The 20737-nt window shown below is 37.8% G+C and overlaps 1 protein-coding gene across 1 annotated transcript in view; it reads right to left on the bottom strand.

Annotated features, from left to right (window-relative positions):
- Positions 1-4449: 4449 nt before the first annotated feature.
- Positions 4450-20737, bottom strand: part of RECK (reversion inducing cysteine rich protein with kazal motifs) — a 46000-nt gene continuing 29712 nt past the window's right edge. Inside the window, exons 11-21 of the mRNA XM_069007939.1 lie at positions 20361-20573; positions 19466-19602; positions 18852-18992; positions 16785-16973; positions 13911-14033; positions 13246-13417; positions 10994-11186; positions 9613-9823; positions 8292-8365; positions 6666-6821; positions 4450-5694 (exon numbers count right to left, since the gene is read on the bottom strand). Coding sequence (XP_068864040.1) covers positions 5476-5694; positions 6666-6821; positions 8292-8365; positions 9613-9823; positions 10994-11186; positions 13246-13417; positions 13911-14033; positions 16785-16973; positions 18852-18992; positions 19466-19602; positions 20361-20573 — 1828 coding nt within the window. The 3' untranslated portion in view covers positions 4450-5475. The remainder of the gene's footprint in view (positions 5695-6665; positions 6822-8291; positions 8366-9612; positions 9824-10993; positions 11187-13245; positions 13418-13910; positions 14034-16784; positions 16974-18851; positions 18993-19465; positions 19603-20360; positions 20574-20737) is intronic.

Raw genomic sequence — 20737 nt, 5'->3', positions numbered from 1 at the left:
GATTTAATTTTTTTTTTTACTTTGGAAATGTGTATTTGCGTTTCTCACATCTCCTTTGGCTCATCTGGGCCTTGAGTGAGGTCTTAAAGCTGTGGTGCAGGGACACAGTAAGTCCTGCACTATGGAAATATATACTTCAGAAAGTACTGCAGCCATGAGATGCTGATCCAGAGTTTACATTGTCACTTCAAGCCTGTCAAAGAAGCAAAATGCACAACCTGCCATATTCAACACATGCACAGAGAATGTGTGTATGACAGCATTTGTTTTCCAGCATGAAAGCCAGATGGGCTGCTTGTTCTGTCTTGTTTACTGGCCAAGACATGTCCCTGCTTCTGATCTGGATGAAGCTGGTAGTGCCCACAGCCAGTGCTAATGACAGTATAGCCACAGCCTTGCTGGCAGCAGCTCAGCTGCTGCTTGTAATTAATGGCAGCAAATATTTAAACTTCCTTTGCTATGCCAGAGGCCCCAAACATGATGCAGTGGTCGGGGGTTGGATGGCTGCTCCTGACTCATACCAGCAATTCCACTGGTACTCAGAAGCTGCTCTTACTGCCCTGAGCAGGAGGGACCAAAGTGGTGTTAACTCAGAGGAAAATGAACTGCTGCACCTGAGTGCACTTGAGAATGAAACCGTCCAGAGTTACCTTTTTAAAATTTTTGTGTGCTTATAGCCAGACAACACCATGTATCTATTACATAATAAGGCAGTGTGATCCTGCATCTTTGATTGCCATTTGTACTTGAAATTCAAACTTAAAAGTATTAACCCCTCATATTTGGATTCTTTACTAAAATAAATTGCTAAATTCTCTACAATGGGCAAATGTGCTCTTCCTGAGGATGCTGATATGGAGCCTGATACAGGGCACTGTGATATAAATACATTTATATGCATATATATGTGTATATCTGTGTGCATGCATGCATATATGTGCAAATGAATATATTTACTGAATGTTGCTCCTGCTGCTGGCAGCTTAAAACTTGGCTGAAAAGTAAATTTATACACCAAACAGTAGTAGCAACCCATCCACTTGTTCCACTGTCAGCAAACAGTGCAGAATTGCAGAAGACCAAGCTGAAGATCAGGCCTCAATTTGAAATCTGCCACATCAGCACTGGCGAGAACTTCTGTTCTGGTGATGTAGAGGAATGCTGGCTTAGAAGGAGAGTCAGAACTGGATAAAACAGATTGAAAACCTTTGTATATATTGCAGCTCATGCTGAGAACTGAGCACAAATAAGCAAATTGAGAAACCTTGCCAAGCACGACAGAAAGCATTTGCAAAAACACTGGGGTGGCTCTTCACAGCGAGAACCTATGGAATTATTAAGGACTGTCAGAATTAGGCTCAGGCTCAGATTACGCTCCTTACTGGACCTGGCCAAATGAAGCAGAATCCAACTTTGAGGAAGGCAAATCAGAGAATGCTCTGGGGGAGGAATAGATATATTCTGGTTTAAGAAAGTACTAATTAACAGGTGTCTGTTAATACAAGTTTGAAAGTCGTTTATAAGTTCACAGATAAGTTTTATATATACGCATACATACATAAATATATATACACACACCTATAATCAGAATTTTTCTCATATATATGATAGGTTGTTAACCTTAAATTTTTCATTAGACTTTCTTTATGCAAGTAATGGCAGGGTTACTGCACATTTCATGAGTTATTGCATCTTCAGGCAAGTCTGTCCTTTTTATTCTCCTTTATGTCCTAGGAACTGAAAGGCAAAAAAATCCTTTTACAAGAGCTTTTACATAGACATTTCACTGTTGCCTCAGAAGATCATCTGGTCCAACCTTTTGGTGCTTCATTTAGCACCATGTCCAGTTGTATCCAGGGATCTGTTGTTATCACTGCAAAAAATGTCTTTCTTATATTGAGATGAAATGTTAACACTTTTTTCCATTAAGCAGTGCATGTCCAAAGTCCATTAAAATTAAGAAAGGTTTTGGGCAATTGTTGTTTCCCCAGTTTTCAAAGTAAGCACCTTTGCTTTCTATATTGGGTATACGCAATTGGCCTCCCATAATGCAAGTGTTGGTAGCATTGAATTTGTATGGAATTAGAGCTTAAAATATAACTGAAACCTTCAGCTTCATGGTATTAATTAGCAAAAGCTGATGTACTGCTTAATGCTAGAAGCATATCCTTTTGACTGTAGTTGTGATAACTTGAGACAAACAAACCTGCTAGGGCTTGGAAACATTTTTCTCAGAGAGTTTTTGTTTGTTTATGGGCTAAGAGTCTCTTTGGCTTATGCAACAAGCTCTGCAAAAGTTTGCAGCGCAGAGAGGGCTGGGAGAGAGCACAAAACAAGCAGTGCCTAAACATGTACATGGGAGGCAGAATGCCTTAGCAGTGGTAGGTGGCAGCCACTCTTAGGAGGTGACAGTTATCTGCAGTTGTCACCTTCATTACTGCTCCTCATGGAGCAGCTGGAGCCACTGTCTCACTGTATAAAAGCACCAGTTCAGAGAATTTGCAGGAAGTTGCAATCAGGTCTTGCATAAGCCTGGCAGAGAAATCTTTTTTCCCCTCAATGTTACTTTTTGGGATTCAGTTGACTATAGGGTCACCTTACAGTTCAGACTTCAGATATGAAACACGCCACAGTCTAGCAGAGCATTCATGTATTTGTATTTGCTCATGTAAATGCTCCCAGGGCTTCCTAGGAATAGAGATGGTGGGGAAAAGTTTTGAAACATTCTTTGTTATGTGTAAAAGGAAGAGCTGGAAAAATGTCATAAACTCAGTAGAGATGTATAAATAACATTTAACCTTTGAATCGAGAGACATACATACAAATCTCCAAGTGATGACAGTGGGTAAAGCACCCCAACAGCAGAGCAGGGTCAGGAAGTGCAGTTCCAGGTGTGACTTCATCCCCACTCACAGAAGTGACTGTTCCTCACCTCTGAAATTCAGAGGTGCCAGCTCCTGCTGGACTCAGAACTCAGCCAGAAATCTCTTGCTTTTACTTGCTCTGGTATTTGCCCCCTGTGGCTGATCCTCTCCTGGGGGTGTACAAAGTGGCACCTCTGGCATCTCCGCTTCCATGCCACCCTGCTGGGAAGTGCCAAGCTAAGCAAACTGAAAGAGGATGGAGGCATCTCTCTGGAGCCAGTTATTGCCATTAACTCCGGTTTTCAGCAGAGAAGCAAATAATGTTTTGTACATGTTTCATCTGGGTCCTCTTATAAAAGCAACAAACAGGCTTGTGCTGCTTTGAAGTGCCCTTGTGCTGTCTCCATTCCTTCTAAGTGAACCCAGACTTCCACACAGATGGTGACAGATCATTAGCACTTTTATGGAAAACTCCTCTGAAACCTGTATCAGATTTGTCCCCCTCATGTTCAAATTTCCTAAGTTGCAATTAAGACTGGGCTTGGTTTCTTCTATTTTTGATCCTAGTTCAAGTGAATTCAAAACCCACAAGTAAATAGTTTCTTCATTCCTTTGAGGTAGCCCAAGGTCCTGAGAAAACCTAGAAAATCCTAAAGTGCTTTTGTTCATCCAGAAAAAAAGAACATAAACCCTGTACACTCTGAATGCTGGACTCTGGCTTCAGAATTTAGGATTCTGCGAAATCTCATTGGTTCTGTACGTATTTAACATAACCTCTTAAAAGCTTCACTCTTTTCTAGCAAGCAATGGACACTGACATATGAATTACAGAATCACAGAATCTCTGGGCTTAAATTCTGCTTCTCCCAGATTGAGCGTACAAATTCAGGCAACTTCTTTGTTAAAATTTCTCATCATTGAAAATTTTCACAAACATATAAAAGTAAATTCACTGTATATTCCATTCCACAGAGGGTATGTTTTTAAAGCTCTTTACTAAGTTTTCCAGTGTGGTGCAGATATATACACATACATACACACACATCTGTGTGTGTGTGTGTATGTATCTTCTTAAGACATTTATAATTGCTTTCTTTTTAGTAGCCATCAGATTTGCTTCAGCTAAATGCTAAGCAAGCTAACAGGCTACACATTGAAGAGATATTTCCTAATGACTTGGAAAAAAATAAACAATCTGAATTGTTTGAAGTTTCTGGGGATATCATCTGAGCCATTTCAGTTCAAAAAGCTTTTCAAAAATGCATTTGTTCTATTTCTGTGTCCAAGTCTAAAGAATCCACATAAAAAATTTCAGAAACAGATGGATTATCAACATACTCAAGTTTTTTGTTTCAAGACTTGAATGATTATGTACACAAGTCTTTCTCAAGGTATTTGGCAAGAACACTTTCACCCTTGAGATCCCCTTGACATCTACTTGGGAACATTATCTGTGTGAGTCACATGTGGATGTAAGTGCAGTTAGTTTTAAGTGCTTATTTTGAGAGAAAAAGGAAAATATATGCAGTGTTGCTGAATTCCATAAAATTACATGCATTGTACACAAGGACACATGACACGAGTGTTTATTAAAATAAAAAGCTTTAATACTTTTGCATTTAAAAGATTTAGCAGAAAATAATTGCTACAAACATGCTACAACATACATCTTCAAAAGGTTTTCAGTGCTTTCTTTCAAAGTTCAGCGTTTTGGCAAAAATAAGTTTTTCTGTATATACTTCAAAACTTGGCTATCATAATACTGATATAAAATACTTCATGTAGAGTAAAGTCAGGTGCATAAAATACAATAAGTAATAAAACATACTGTTTGTATAAACATTTAAAGTATAAATTTCATTAGATAACATGCAAATACTGCAATATTTTAAATGGCACTTAAATATAGATACTGAGATTCTTTATAATTTTGCATCCAATATGAGATTCTGAAATGTACAAAACTATAAAAAGAACACATCTCTTCACTGAAGTCAGGTACTAGCATAGAGCTTGATTGTCATTTTACAAGCAGTGAGCCCAATGTCCTGCCAGTCTTCACTAGTCCAAGGAAAGATGTCTACTGAAATAGGCCCAGGGCTAGTTAGTTTTCTTCATAATAAAATATGAAAACATATTTACATGAGAATAAACTCTTAAATTTTTGGTAAGGTAATTAAGTAGCAGCAATCTGTTTCTTCCAAAATGATGTTTAAAATAGGTGCATGCTTTTGTTGCCACTGATATGCATCTGAATAATATAAAATTAGCATTCTTCAGTAAACTCAAAACACTGTTTAGTTCATTGCTGAAAAGGCCCTATACAATCACTTCTCCTCAAAATCATAAATCCATAAGTCAGAGCCTTCCAGAGCATATTTATGTTTCCAAGATCCATGGGAAACAGTCTAATGGTGCTGAAACAGTCATCTGACTAGTTATGACTAAGAGAATAATCTTTTCACATTATTCAAATACTTCTAGTTCTTCATTGAAAAATGTAAGTTCATCAAATCTTGCATATTTTTTTGTTTTCTGTTTCAGTGATCAACAACTCCAAATGTCCTTCACAATATAAATGCCACAATGCTCATGCATATTTCCCAAGCAGTTATATGTAATATATCAATGCTGATGACAAGGTGAATGGAAAGCTTATGAACAGGGAGTGCAGAGCAGGCACCACTTGAGCAGAAGCAGAAGAAATGCTAAATGAAACTTGTACTTGAGATGCAATTAGAGCTGACAGTGGCACATGTGATGCTAATGTTGGGCTGTCTGAATTGATCAGGGACTCGATCTTTTCTGCTTCTTTATTGCAGGCTTCAATCTAGAGGGGGAAAAAAAGTTATTATTTCTCTTCTTACCATGTAAAATGCCAGTGCAAAAATATTCCCATCAGCACATAAGATTTACATAATTTTGGGGAGTACTTGGAAAACACATCAGAGGTCTCATCATAGACTTTGGTACTATGAAAACTCTTGAGGAAGCCCTGAGTAGAAAAGGAAAAGGAAGGAAGCTATATACAAGTTATTGCTGGGGTAATGTGTTCTGAATGTTGATACCAAAAAGCCCACAGTGAATTATCACTAAAAAAAAGTGCCTCTAAAACTGAGGACTTCCTTCCTGATTGACCAACCCACTTCCTTGAAGTCTGCAACAATGGAAAAATCAAGATTTTCTCCTTACTGGGCTTTTTCTTGCAAATCAGTGAAAACTGATTTTGTTTGTGGGAAAGGAAGAAAGGAATGGAAGTAATAGAACCTGAGAAACCTCAGGTTTCCATTCCCCCACTGACATGACGATAATAATGAATTTCTGTTAGAAAATTAATTTTTTCCACTTTACTTTCTACTGCACCCCAGAAAGGAATTTAGTAGTAAGTCTCTTTAAAAGCATCGGAAGCTGCCTCTGCTGAAGTTTAAACTTGACAAGCTTAATATCTGGAGGTCCAAAGCTTTGAAAGTTGAGGCGTGTCCAGCTCAGCAATGGGTGCCACCAATGAGGTAAGCAGTGGTGGCCTCTGATTTCAGAGTCCTCCTCCCCCCAGGAATCTGACAGCACCTGCTGCAGATGGAGTGAGGGCTGACCAGGCTGGCAAGACTTTCCTTCCTAAGTCCTGGTGACATTTTGGGCTATTTCTGCTAGAGAAGGAGACAGAAGTTGGAGCTGCGTTGGACATAAACAGGGCATGGGCAATCAAAATGCCCACAGTGTTACCTGCCTGAGAAACAAGCACCATTGTAAAAAAAGTGAAGCAAATCCATGCTGGGTAAATAAAATAATAACGTCATCTACCTGCAGTGGTTTGGGGTTCTGATCCACAGGAATGATGAGAATCACAATTTCGGATTCTATGCTTAAGTATCCAAACACATCACACTGTGGCACTGACACATGCAGGCGGATTTTTTCAAGTATGTCAAGTACTGTTATTGGCTTTTTATTTGTTACCTGGAAGAAAATAAAGAACTCTGTGGATGATGTGATATTATGGAAGATTCTCCTCCTCAGTTTTAGTAACATGATGTCATGCCAGAAAATGTGTTCCAGCCACTACACTACTCAGTTCAAAACTCTACTCTAAATGCTAGCAAAAGACCTAAGGGATTCAATGCTTTCAAAGCATCATTCTAAAAAATTGTCGATTCTAAAAAAACGTGAAAACCAACCTCTCCAAAAATATAAAAAAAAAATGAAAGAAAAGAAAAGAAAAGAAAAGAAAAGAAAAGAAAAGAAAAGAAAAGAAAAGAAAAGAAAAGAAAAGAAAAGAAAAGAAAAGAAAAGAAAAGAAAAGAAAAGAAAAGAAAAGAGAAAAGAAAAGAAAAAAGAAAAGAAAAGAAAAGAAAAGAAAAGAAAAGAAAAGAAAAGAAAAGAAAAGAAAAGAAAAGAAAAGAAAAGAAAAGAGAAAAGAAAAGAAAAAAGAAAAGAAAAGAAAAGAAAAGAAAAGAAAAGAAAAGAAAAAAGAAAAGAAAAAAGAAAAGAAAAGAAAAGAAAAGAAAAGAAAAAAGAAAAGAAAAGAAAAGAAAAGAAAAGAAAAGAAAAGAAAAGAAAAGAAAAGAAAAGAAAAGAAAAGAAAAGAGAAAAGAAAAGAAAGAAAGAAAAAAATATTTACTTCTTGTATTAACCATGGTTTTGCTATGTGTTGTCCTCCACCTTTGTGGTTAGTGTGTCTATGTATTACGTACCTCAAAATAATGTAAATGGTTATGTGCTCCCATGCTGGGACACAAGGGGCAGAGTAGCCCTAGATTTATAGAACTCTAGTATTTGAAGTAGTTTTTTCTCACATGAACCAGCTGTCTGACCTAAAAAAGGCAGACATTACAACCCAGGTATTAGGGTGCTTAGTAGGTGAGAGGAGAGCAGTTATCACCAACTACTTCAATAAGACCAATAGATTTCTTTAACTAGAAAGTCTTCTAACAAATGAAAAATTCTTCTTCACAGTCACATGTATGAACTGAGAAGCTGCAGTAGCCACTGTGTCCCTGGTACCATTAGAGATGACAACTGGACAACATTCCAGGATGCAGTCAGGACCTAACAGACACTGTTAACTCAGCAAAATTGGTCAGCACATGCACACAGCACCTATAAACACAAATTCTGAGAGGTGAGCAGTGGAATCATAGATGCTGTTTCCATATAACTTGTCTGCACTGTTACAAGTCATATAAACTACAAACCAGAGTCTGCTTGTTTGTGCCAACTCTAATTCTGTTTTGCTTTGCATTGTAATTCAAGTTATGTCTCAGATAAAGAAATAAAGGAAAGTATAAGCAGTATAAAAAAAACTCCAACAATCACAAATAACTACTAAAAAATAATGGCTTTTATAACATGTTAACCTTCCAGGAGAAAGTGCACAGTAACTTGACTTTTCATATACCATTTAACATTAGGCATGATTAAACTGTTTACCCTTGCAAAATTATCCAGCTTGTCTTTGTCATATAAGATTCTCAGCATTCCAGCACATAGTGGACAGCAGGCTCCTATGTGAATTAAAAAAATCTCAGTAATAAAAACAAGTAGTCTTTTAAGTAAGCAGGAGTCAAAATTTGAATATTAACTGAGAATGAAAATAGCAAAACTACCAAAGCAAAACAAATGTTTCAATTTGACAGCAGAATCACACATTTTTTTTAATATTGAAAACATTTATAATGCAAAATCAGTCACCTTTCAACACAGATACACTACGATTAGCATGAAGCAACAAGATGAATTTTCTTTCCTTTTAAGACCCTTCCTTCATTACTTAAGCTTAAAAACTGGAGGCACTGTGTGTACCACAAGCCAAGATTTTGTATGAATGCATGCATATCAACTACAGAAATGATGGATTTCAAGAGCTGATATAGCCAGGACATGACAGAAGCATTATGCACATTGCAAGCATTAATTTGTGCAGTTACACCATGTTGGCGCTTAGAATCTTTAGATAACAAGGCAGAAAAACTGCTTGTCTGACAGATGTCGTATTTCTCCTACTGTTTTCCTCACCATGTCAGAAACCAAAGAGATAATATTTCAACTTTCTATCCATGCCTGTGTATTAAATTCACTCTCCAACTTACATGTAATTCACATTCACAGTGTGACTTTTACAGTACTAAATGTTATTACAAAGCATGAAGACCCTTTTTCAAAGGGGGTGAGAAATGAGAAAAATGAATAAAACTCTTTAAGAACAGAGCTTTCCTTGCTCTGTGTATTACCTGTGATTAGTTATTGTTTCATAAAGGAAGCACTTGTGAAAACAATAAAAAACTGGTTCAAACCAGCACACTGCAAAACTACTCTTGCTGTCTTCCACAGTGCTGTGAATACATCTGGTATTTTACTCTGTCTTCTAATTAAATACCACCCTTCTGGGAACCCTGTGTTGATGACAGCTCAGCATTCCACTGTGGTATCTGTGCTGCTGCTTCCGAAAAATTACTCACCAGATTCCTAGAGGCATCCTACCCTGGACACCACAGACCTCATCCGTTTCTCCCAAACCCATCCCAGTTGCCAGTCTCTAAAGACTGAAGGAGCATGACTCCTAAAGCCAAGGCCTTTCCCATTCAGGTTTACTCATCTGAGTCCTGACAGTGGCTTGTTCTAGCCCTAAGTAGAGTCACTATTCATGCTTTCTCTTACTGTAACATTTTAAAGCCTAGGTTTTGTTCCAAGTATCGCCCTATTTATACTCAGAGCCTGGAGACTCTCCCCTCTCTGCAGTGAGCTTCCCCACCTGGCGCAATGACGGGTTTGCAGCCCATGGCAGAGAGCTGGGGACACTTGACGAAGGCGCACTCGGAGTGGAAGCCATAGTTGGAGAGCACGCCCACGGCCTGGCAGGGCCCGTGGTAGTCCACGGCCACGCGGTCGGAGTAGGCGGCACAGACGCTGCCGTAGGTCTCCCCGTTGTGCCCACACACAGGCTCCACCGACCTGCAGAATGGCTGAAACACACACAAGGCTTGCAACATCAATTCAGCTGTGCTGCAGGAACTTCAGAGCAGTTTCAACATGAGGAAAACCAAAGTTAATGGGAATTCACTGCTAATATGTTTGAAAAAGGAGGAAATCCAGAGGAAATAACCTGCCAGTTTATGAACAGGCCATAAATGAAAAGGGTAAGTACTTCAAAAAGGTGACAGAGTCTGAGAAATGTACAATAAAACATGTTTCAGAAACCAACAACTTTTGTTCTGTGCTAATGCTTAAATAAAAGGACCATATTTAAATCAACTTATTAAATCAATGAAAATCATTGTAATTTCACTATACCTTAAAATATTCTATTAATAAAATTAATTTGTTAACAACTCATTAGTAAATTATTAATTCATTTTAGTGTGGTTTTGTGTGCTTAAAATTTAGTGTGCATGCACATGTATATCTAACACATTATTATATATTTTTATATATTACTTATTTACCTGTATTACTTACATTTGTGTATGTCTTATTGTAAGGTGACAGAAGCAGCTTGTCTAACACCACCGTAGAGAGCGGTGGGATGGAAAAACTAAACCTAATCCTAATCCTTCTCAAGGATTAATATGAAGACTAATCCAATGCAGACTCACTAGGCAAGTATTCTAGACTGCCTAATCTACAAATAGATCCTGAGCAATGAACTTGGTAAACCTGGGGCACAATCACACAAAAAGCTAAAGACTTTCTATGACTGGGCATTATTTTATACTGAGGCACGTTAAAATTGGTAAGAATTAGCATTTAAGTAACCAAGGAACTGCACTAATTACTGCAAACACACCTTAGTGCAAGCTTTAATAGCATATATAGGAAGAGATAAATATCAAGAGTATGACCCCCAAGAAAGCATAAGTAGAGCTTTTGATTGGTTTTGAGACAACTGTTAACTAAAGAGAGAAACACTTAACAAAATTCTGAAGATTGTGAGAGTATTTTTTATACTAGTTAAAATTAAAATTTTAAATGACTACTTTCTATTAGAACATTTTATAAGCTATAAACCTCAAACAGAATACTTCAAAAAGACCTAAGCAAACGAACAATATTGAAAAGAAGAAAAATAAAAATTGTTAAGTTGATCACCAAGGAACAAAGAAGATTTGACATTCATTGCTAGAACCACTTCCTACCTGGCATGGTCCTCGGTATGCTAAACTTTTTCCTTTTTGGTACAAAGTACACAAGTTAGTGTATTCCACATTGTCTGTGTCACAAACAGGATCCCGTGTCTGGTCACAATTTAACTGCCTTGGCACACATTCATGCTGGCTACATTCGAACTTCTCAAAACTGGTCAAGCAAACTTGTTTCCTTGGTATGCACCTGCAGAAAGTAATAATAATTTCATGTCATGTCATAGGATTTATTTAAGTCTCAAAATACTCAGGGAAAATATTTACAGTGAAATTTTCTCCAGTGCTTTAGAGCTAACTGTGGTTCAGCAGAGCTGCAGGAAATACAAGTGATTAAACACTGAATAGGCCCAGTTCAGGTCTCATCACAAACCTGGAACAGTTTCACACCACATTTACTTGATGTGTGTGAACACAACTACAGTTACCGCTAACATTTATCTTTTATCAAGTATTTTTCAAGGGATTATTGAGAAAGGCTTGGATAAACTTCTTACCTACTCCCACACTTCATTTTGTAAATGAATATTTAAGAACAGCTAGGCTAGAGAAAATAGGAAACAGTGAGCAAGAGGAAAAGATTCTATTGCAGAGGTCTAGTCTCTCCCTTCTTTGAGAAAGGGGTGAAAACAAGACTGACAAGATTATATGGTTTCAATTACAAATATCTAATTGGATTCTAGCTTTGTAGGTTCAAAATATTGGACAACATCCCATCTAGGGGATGACTGCAAACAAACAGAAAAATCTCACATACACACTTCCTTGGCATCGATTCCTTCGCAGCCTTCACAGACAAGTACAGATAGAAATTCTTTCCCCTTTGTGTTAAACATGTACCTTCCATGACCTTATCTGCAAAACATCTGGCAGTGGCCCTGCAAGGCCTCCCTCTGCTAGAGAAATGCCAGCCTATGCAGTCTGATGAACAGCCTGATGAAAGGTCTCATGGCCTTTTTGGACAACCCCCTCCTCCTATAAATGACAGCAGTGCTGCTACCACTGGATTATGCACAATATGTCCTTATTCTCTCTGAGAGCTGCGCTCCCATGCATTACAGATATGCCTTTAATACTAGGGCAGGCTCAGAAATTCTGAGATTTAAACCCTTCACAAGCGGAATGTAAGATCCTAAATAGATTCCAAGTGCATCAGGGGCATTTTCAGATGAGCATGTTCAATTTGAGCTATATTATCAAACTGACCCAGAAAAATGTATTGTGTACAGTCCTTTAATGAAACTACAAGTTGAGGTTCTGAACATAATGGTATTTTGAAAAACAGGAAAGCCTCTCTGTACTCTCCAAATTTCAAACAAAAAGTAAAAAATACTTATCCACAATGCAGCCTTGAAATTCCAGTTTTGAATGCCATAATGGCTGTTACAGCTACAAAACTACAGTGTTTTCTCAGTATTTTTCTGCATCATGGCATTTTAAGTACAGAAAAAGGAAAAAACCCTAAAACCGCTACAATCAGCTTTCATGAAAATGCAATATTACACAACTTATTTTGATGGCTTTCTTTCAAAACAGAAAAATGCAGTAATTCAAAGGAGACTGCAGTATTGCACAACACTGAGAAAATTGAAGACAGAGACCAATATTGTGAGCCACAGACTTTGATCTCTGTAAGAAAGGTCAGATTTTCTTTTTGCCTGACACTAGTACAAAGCATATTTTTGTTTTAATGTATTTGTCTAAGCAGATTTTGCTTTTCTTGATATTGAAAATCCAGAGATTGTACAGACATAGTTTTCACAAGATTTCAGTCTAAGAAAAAAACTGGTGATTGGTATTTTCCTATTTTAGAGACAAAAAGCACAGATTATTGACTGAAAAAGCAAGACTGACTCCAAGTCTTGAATTCTGATGTGGGTCTTCTTTGTAAACTGCTAAAAGAAGGTGTGAAACAAAGTAGTAAAATGACAGTTATTGCCATTTCGACAAAATCTGCTTCTCCCACTTTTGAAAGTGTACATCAAGTCTCTTTTATGGCTGAACTGAGATCTGCATAATGAATTTAATTGACACAGCACTACAAAAATGGAACCAAAAACTGGCAGTAATTACAGTCCAATATTACTAACTATGATAAATAAAAAGCAGCTACTTCAAACAGTTATTTTTATTGGAATAGCCCCAAAATAGAATGTTACTACAATATACAACACATTCAAAGAACACATAAATCTGCTTTATGAGTTGATGAAGCCAAAGAAAAGCTTAAAAATGTATTCTGCTTTTACCTTTGATTTTTATTACAAGGGTTTGGGTTGCAATGATCCTTGGAAATACACGATCCGAATTCAAACTGGTTGTCCTGGAGGCCAACGCAGCGAGCTATGCACGCGCTGGGATACGTGCGCCCGTTCTGGCCACAGACTGGGACAAACTGGTCCACACAGTTACAGGGCAAACCTGCAAGAGCAACACACAGAACAGGGACTGGCTGCACACTCACCTTCTATGACACAAGATACACAAAGGGTCACTGAGCATCTCTGCCTTCCAGCAAAGTGCCCTTAGCCCTTTCCTCCCACCTGTCATTTAGCAATGCTGGAGCACACAGGCACTTACAAGGAGCAGGAAGGGAAGTTTGTGTCCGGCCTCTTTGCTCATTCTACTCAGCTTTCTCTGTTTTTCCCCTGAACTCCTTATCTCTCATCCCCAGTGTACCCTCTCTACTTATTTTTACGTACTACATGCAGTTTTATTTTTCAGTACTGATTTTCTTTTTTAAAGTATGTGCTTTTCCTGCAGTGCAGGTTGTACATGAGAAAAAGAAATAGTTAAAAAAATGTAGTAATAACGAATTATCAGGTGTTTCCCATTAATACTGTAGAAAGAATTTAGTTGATAACTCCTGCTCTAAAAATACTCAACTTACAGTTTTCATGGTTTGCAAAGTTACCTGTAAACTTCCGACGTTCGTCCTCTGAACTGTGCTCAGTTAGACACTGACGTGTAGAACAAATCACGTTTCCAGCAAAACAGGAACAGACATTGCAATCTATATTAAAGGACGTTCCATGGCCTTAAAATAAATTAAGTAAATACATACAATTAATGCAAATACACCAGAAGACTACATATTCATATATACTACACAGAAATTACATTCTCATTAACTGTTTCTGTAATTTCCCTTATTCAATATATTTTCCCACTGAAACTTCCATCTTTTTTCTTTTTTTTTTTAGATTTCAAGTTTTGCTTTATTCACTTAAAGGAAAAGTCTATTCACATGTGGTTTTGATTAATTAGTTAACCTGGGAAGCAAGCACTTTGTCCTTTCAAAGCCTGTATAAATTAGGTTCTCTGTTCTATTTTTTAAAGAACAATAAATTCTGGCTAGCATGTTTCATGTTTTCTTAAAGGTAAAGGTTTTGTAAAGACACATTCTTCTCCTAAATTAAATTTACCTAGGACTGCTAAACTTCTAGACATAGTCTCACACAAAGCACACTCGTGTTTGTCAAGAGGTAAAAGTGCCAATGCTTCATTCCAGCCCTCATTGGATTGGAACGTATTTTGTAAGTCAGTAACATTTTTACACCTGAATCTAAGAATCAAATTGCAAACTTAGGGGATTCTTCTTCAATTTAGCAACTCCAGTTCAGTTTTTTGAACTGTCCATATGACTGCCCTTCACGGTGATGTATGTTTTGTATAAAATCAATTCATGTTGATGAGAGACTCTGATCTATGCATAACAAAACTGGTTATCAAAGACTACCAACAAATACATATCTCCTGAGGAAGACATAATAGTAATCATGCCTTACAAGATAAGGTAATTCCCTCTAATCTCTCTTCAAGAGACTGAGATTGAGAATTAGAATTTTTGATAAAACATTGCATAGGCACAAGGAAGCCCCTCAGCACTGGAGTAATTCAGAAGATGTGCTCAGAGACAAATGAGGGCAGAAAAAGAGGGGGTGAGAAAGCCTCTGTAGCACAAGAACCTCACTACACCACAGTACTACTCAAAGGACCAAGGAATTTGCCAGCAGGGAAGAAGAGGTTAGATGGTAATGCCAAACACAGGATCTCAGGTACCCGATCTTCAGAGTACCTGACTTAGGATCCACCTGAAAACTTTACAAGGCTATTGTCTTTCACTGTCAAAGAGTGCACACAGCAACCTGTCCTTATCAGTAATCACTTCATTAGCTGGAGTCAACTCACAACACAAAAACCCCCAGCATAATTTAAAATATTCAGGGTTGTTTTCTTTATAGAGATTGGTTTTAAAAAACACAGTCCAGATTTTATGTCCAACTGATGTAGAAACCAATTAAATACAGTTATTGCAAAATGTTTACATGGTGACCATAAACTTTTAATTCTTTGTTTTCAATGCATTGTCTAACAGATTTGGAACCTAGTAATTTTTATCTTTTATTACATAAAACCTTGAGGCTTAATCACCACAAACACTTCATGAGTCACTGGCAAATGAGAGGAAGCTGTCTGGTTTTGGGGTTGTGGTAGTTTGTTTGCTTGTTTTTAAATGGACAGCACTTATTGAATACCTACAGCGGGTAGGTATTCAACACATATTGTTATGGTTATCAGAACAAGTGAGGGCTGTACACTGTGCAACTATAAAATACAAATACAGCGTCAGATATTTTTGTGATTATTTTCACCAGTAGTCTGAACAACTGCAAGTTTTCTTGGATAGAATGGTCCATAAAAAGTTACAGTCACCATTTAAAACCTGTATTTGCTAACAACTGTATCTTAAAAGTATCTACTTTCTCCAGATACTTTCTACAACTGTCCACCAAATACATTGTTAATGTTAAGATGTTTTCAGTGTTCTGCTTCCATGAACAAATAGTACCAATTTTGGAAAAAAAAAGGAAAGAAAAAAATTAATCCTTATTACCTATGCCAAATTTAACTCTAAACAGAGAGCTGCCATGGTGAGGAAGACTTTAAAGAATCACAGTGTTCAATACACCTTTATCATCATTATGTTGCTTACATGTTTATTTTTAGGCATATGTTAGCCCCATTGATGAATATCTTAAACTGTAATTCCTATTTAATGTTGAGATTGTGCACAACTTACTAGGGGATGTTTAGTGGAAGGACCAAAGATAAGGAAAAGGAGGAATTAAGACGAATCAAGCAGGAAGATGTATAGGAAAGCAAAGGGAAGAGGGGAAAAAGGGAATGGTTCAGTGTTGACAGGCAGCTGGACAGTCTGTCTTTCTCACTGAACCCTGCACTTGATCACCACAACCTATCCTACATTTTTATCCAATCCTATTTTTAACCTTATAAGGTGTGTGTTTCCTACTCTGAATATGTGCATGAGTACTAACAAACCTTAAGCTGGATGAACCAATAAGTAGGGTAAGAGGTCTTTGTGCCAACCACTGGAGTGGAAACACAGACCTTGGGAGTTCATGGGTCCAGATGCCACAAGCCACTGGAAGGAAGAAAAAAATGCCCCAACAAATCCCAAACAACCCCCCCAAACCATTTGGAGCTAGTAAAGAAACCACCCCATGCTAAAAAAGAAATGGTGTACTGAGAATACCCTTCACACAGGACTGTGATTGATTGAGACAGACACAGTTCAGTACCGATTTCAACAATGGAACCCCCCAGCACATGTAAGACTTAACCCAGTATTAAATATAGGGATGTAATCATCAGCTTTTGTATTTTCTGATAAACTCTGAGTTCAGACCCTCTGTATCTTCTCACATAGCTCAAAATTCATTAGGTAAGGAGCACGTGCTGGATACATCACTGCTCTATCACTTACTTTTTCTTTGTCCTCCAACAATGCATGATTTCTGGAGGTCAACACAATGCATTTCCATACAGTTCTCCAGCAATCCACTGTGTCCACAAGTACAAATCTTGTAACACCCAACATCACCAGCTGAGGATGGAACTTGGATAAGTGTGCCTTGACGGACAATAAAATCGGAGGCTTCTCCCAGTTTGCAGCCTGCATACAAGGAAAAATTTTAGCTTGTAAGTAGTGGCACTCGCCCATGTGTTCACTACTGAAATGAATTACTACTCTGACTTGCAAAAAACATAAGGTGTTCTTGAGCAGCCTTACTCTTGCCCTTAAAACAAATTCATTCATTTCACAGAGGCAACAAGTAGTAAAAATAGAAGATACTTGATCGAGACAAAGTTCTGAAGTACCTGTAAAGATGTTACTTTTGAGAAATAGACTTGAAATTCCAGTAATTCTCAAATAATTTGATTTTTCAGCTCTGCAGTAGTATGAAACATGTTATATGACAAATACTACACATGCTTCACTCTCTCCAATACAGGATTTGAATTAAAGGGTCTCACAAGCAAAGCCCAGTCATTCCCCTCTCTCACATATTTTATTGTGCCTTTCTTCCCTACTTGTACCTCCTAAATGAACACTGAAGGATTCTTACAAGTAGATGTGAAGAGGGAAGAAAGGGAGAAAAAGCAGGAAAAGTGGATTTAAAAAAGAAAGAATGGAAAAGAAAAGAAAATTGTTTTTAAAATTGCAAGGAAAAATAATAAAATAAATAACAGATTGAACTAACCCTACAAGGGGTGAACTGCAACAAACCCCCTGAAACTTTCACCCAATAAAGAGACTGAATTAAAACATGAAAGTAACTTTCCGACCTTCAGAGGAAGCAGATTATCTCTTCAAAAGCTCTGTGTGAGCTTGTTTTCAGATGACTTTGAATGATTTTTGTGCAAGTGAAGGCAATACAACCTCTATAGTAATAAGGCTCAGCTTTCCAGGAAAACAAAAATATTTTGTAAGGGTCATAGAAGCATAACCAAAACAATGTCCCTAGGCTCACACAAAGAATGAGCTGAAGCCTATCCTCACTTTTAAAAGAGCAAAAGTAGAGCAGATGTATGAGTGAAGCAAAACCCAGCTTTCCTCCTTTTGATTAGGAACCACTGGGGAAATGGCTGATCAGCCACAGAACTGCTGGAAGAAAAGAGGCTCAGGGAACTGATGTGAGACAGCTATGGCAATGTTCTCTATCACCTCCTCTAGAAAGGAGGCTGATCCATGCAATTCAGTGTAAAAATCAGTGTTGCTCTCACTTGCTCAGTCACACACATGCTCAAGTGGTCACCAAATGCACACTTTCTGCTCTGCTTCAAGAACCGCAGCTGACCCCTCAAGTCACTGAATGACAGCTTCTGCTTTAAAGGAAAGGGAAAAACTACCAGTGCCCAGGGCAGAACAATGAAGGGGTTGTAGAAGCTGGACATTGCAAAGCCTCACACCTCTTTTGGTAGGTTTGATCCTTGTTATTAACACCACACAACCCTGCCATTTCAAAATTAGTTCTTGTTCTGCATGAGGCTCTCTCCCCAGTCAGCTCACGTTTACACACGGTGCAGAGGTTAGACAACAGCAGTGTTCTAAAAGAGCAGCTCCCAAATGACCATGAATGCCTTTCTGGTGACGTGCAACCACATTAAAAATGTCACTGAAGGGAGCAGAAGCAGAAGTGCCGTTGGCTGCATGTCCAGACGTGTTGGGTGGGAAGGGCTGGCCATTGGGTCAGTGGGAGGGGAGCTGTGGCACTGTGCATCTCTTGGTTCCCCTTGGTTGTATTCCTCTCTTTTTGTTATCTCCCTTTTCATCATCAGTGCCATCACAACTATTATTGTTAACTTTATTTCAGTGACTAAACTGCTCCTGACCCCAGGCCAGAGGGGAAAGTGAGCGAGGGCTGTGTGGTACTCAGGTGCCAGCTGGGTTAAACTGTGGCACAGAAATCCACTTTAAAACCTTCAACAACATTTCAATGACATATATTGATCAGCAAAGTCCAGTACAGAGAAGCCCAAAAAACCTTACCTGGCACACACAAATATGGAAGACACAGCTCTCCAGACTGACATCCTTTTCTGTTTACTTCACATAGCTGATTAGCTGCACATGGATTTGGATTACATGGATGTGTAACATCTTCTACAATGTTGCCTAAAGAACTTGGGCCTGAAAACGGAATATATGTCATCTATACTGATTTTAATGAGGTTTAATTTTCTTCAGCAAAGCATGGCATTTCTTATGTCCAGTAAATCATGTTTTTGACAATTCTGTGAAATTTTTTTACTTTAATTATAGATGTAGAAGGTTGATATGACCAGGTAGTTAACGTATTTCATTAGTTTAATCCTCAGTCCTGGAAATAATGAGCCAGATGATCCTTCACATGCAAAATATATTTCCTCTATCTTGTCTGCCCAATAATTTTCTTGCCACATGTGCCCAATACAAGAAGGAATAGAAGCAATGAACTATGGCAACTTGAAAATTCCCATTTTTTCTAATACACTAAATAAAATGTCACAAATTCAATACAACCTTCTTAAAAAAAAAAAAAAAAAGAAGAGTATTTAAAGTAATGACAAGCATTCAAAGTCTCCTGGTTTCTAATTTTATTGCAAAGGTATGTTAGTACTTACTCAGGTAAGTATCCAAAGGTATACAGTTCTCCAGGTCATCTGTTGGAGACAAGAGCTCACAAATACTCTCAGCTGAGTGGCCTTCAGGGAATTTATTATGATCTCCACACTTCTTCAGTATTTCCACACAATCTGATCTACAGATAAATAAAGAGACACAACTTCATGAAGACAACTTGAAGAAAAAAGGTCTTGTATGAAAAAGGATTTCTCTCTATGTTATTCCCTTCCCTGAATCCACAACTCTCCCGATCTGCCTCATAGCAGAGTGTTTTTATATATATATATACACACAGATATGCTATATTTTACATAGGAGGGAGGAATAAATTTGGGACACAAAGACAGAAACTACTGCTGACACTACTCCTCTTTGACTTTGGGCTTGGTGATCTTCATTTTCTGTGGCATCATATGCATGCATCTTCCAAGACCAAGCATTTCCTTGATTTACTGATGTCTAATATGGGTTGAGCTCTACCTCACTACCTGCACCACTAACTGTTCTTTTTTCTATCCAATCCCCAATTTCAAAATTTATTTTAAAAAAATAAACCTTAATTTTTTTCAGACCTGTCAGCTGAAAGCCATCAGTTGATACCAAAACCAAAAAGAGGAAAGGTTTAAGACACCACAGAGAGCCAAAAAAACCCCTTCAATAAACCTTTTTTATCACACTTTACAATGCAAGCATATACATCCATCTCATTAACATGCAAATATCTTCATTTACAGTGATGGAGACTCAAGCAATGGCAACCATGCAATTTCATGTTCCTTCCATGTTTGCCTTGCCATGTTTTCCTAACAGAGCAAACAGTCCTAAAGCTTTTAATTTTCATTAAAATCCTTAGTAAGACCTCTAAATTGCTTTTTGTTTTCCCCAAGTACTTACTTGCAGATAATACTTCCTCTAGATTTGCTGTGACAAGGTTTAATCTGCAGGGAGCAGGCAATTGCCTTCCACATTTCTGGTTGGCATTTTTTAATATCAAGCACAGGAATATTTATGAATGGCATCTTAATACTCCCTTTTTCCCATAGCTTCATGTCATTCATGGCTCCCTGGTCTGACTGAGTATTGCAGCTTCTAAAAAGTTCTGTTGGTCTTAAAAGAAGAAGGTAAGATATAGCATGTATAAAAGAAAAAGAAAGTACCACACATTTTCCCATTTCCTAATTCTGTAAGAATTCTACATCCTTCATATGGCTTGATTCTTGTGGTATACAAGAAATTAATCCCTCCCACAGTTAAGCAAGATTGGAATCAAT

This window comes from Aphelocoma coerulescens, chromosome 2, assembly GCF_041296385.1.
Source record: "Aphelocoma coerulescens isolate FSJ_1873_10779 chromosome 2, UR_Acoe_1.0, whole genome shotgun sequence".
Classification (NCBI taxonomy): domain Eukaryota; kingdom Metazoa; phylum Chordata; class Aves; order Passeriformes; family Corvidae; genus Aphelocoma; species Aphelocoma coerulescens.
The sequence above is the reverse complement of the archived record's forward strand: the minus strand, read 5'-3'. Positions and strand labels throughout refer to the sequence as shown.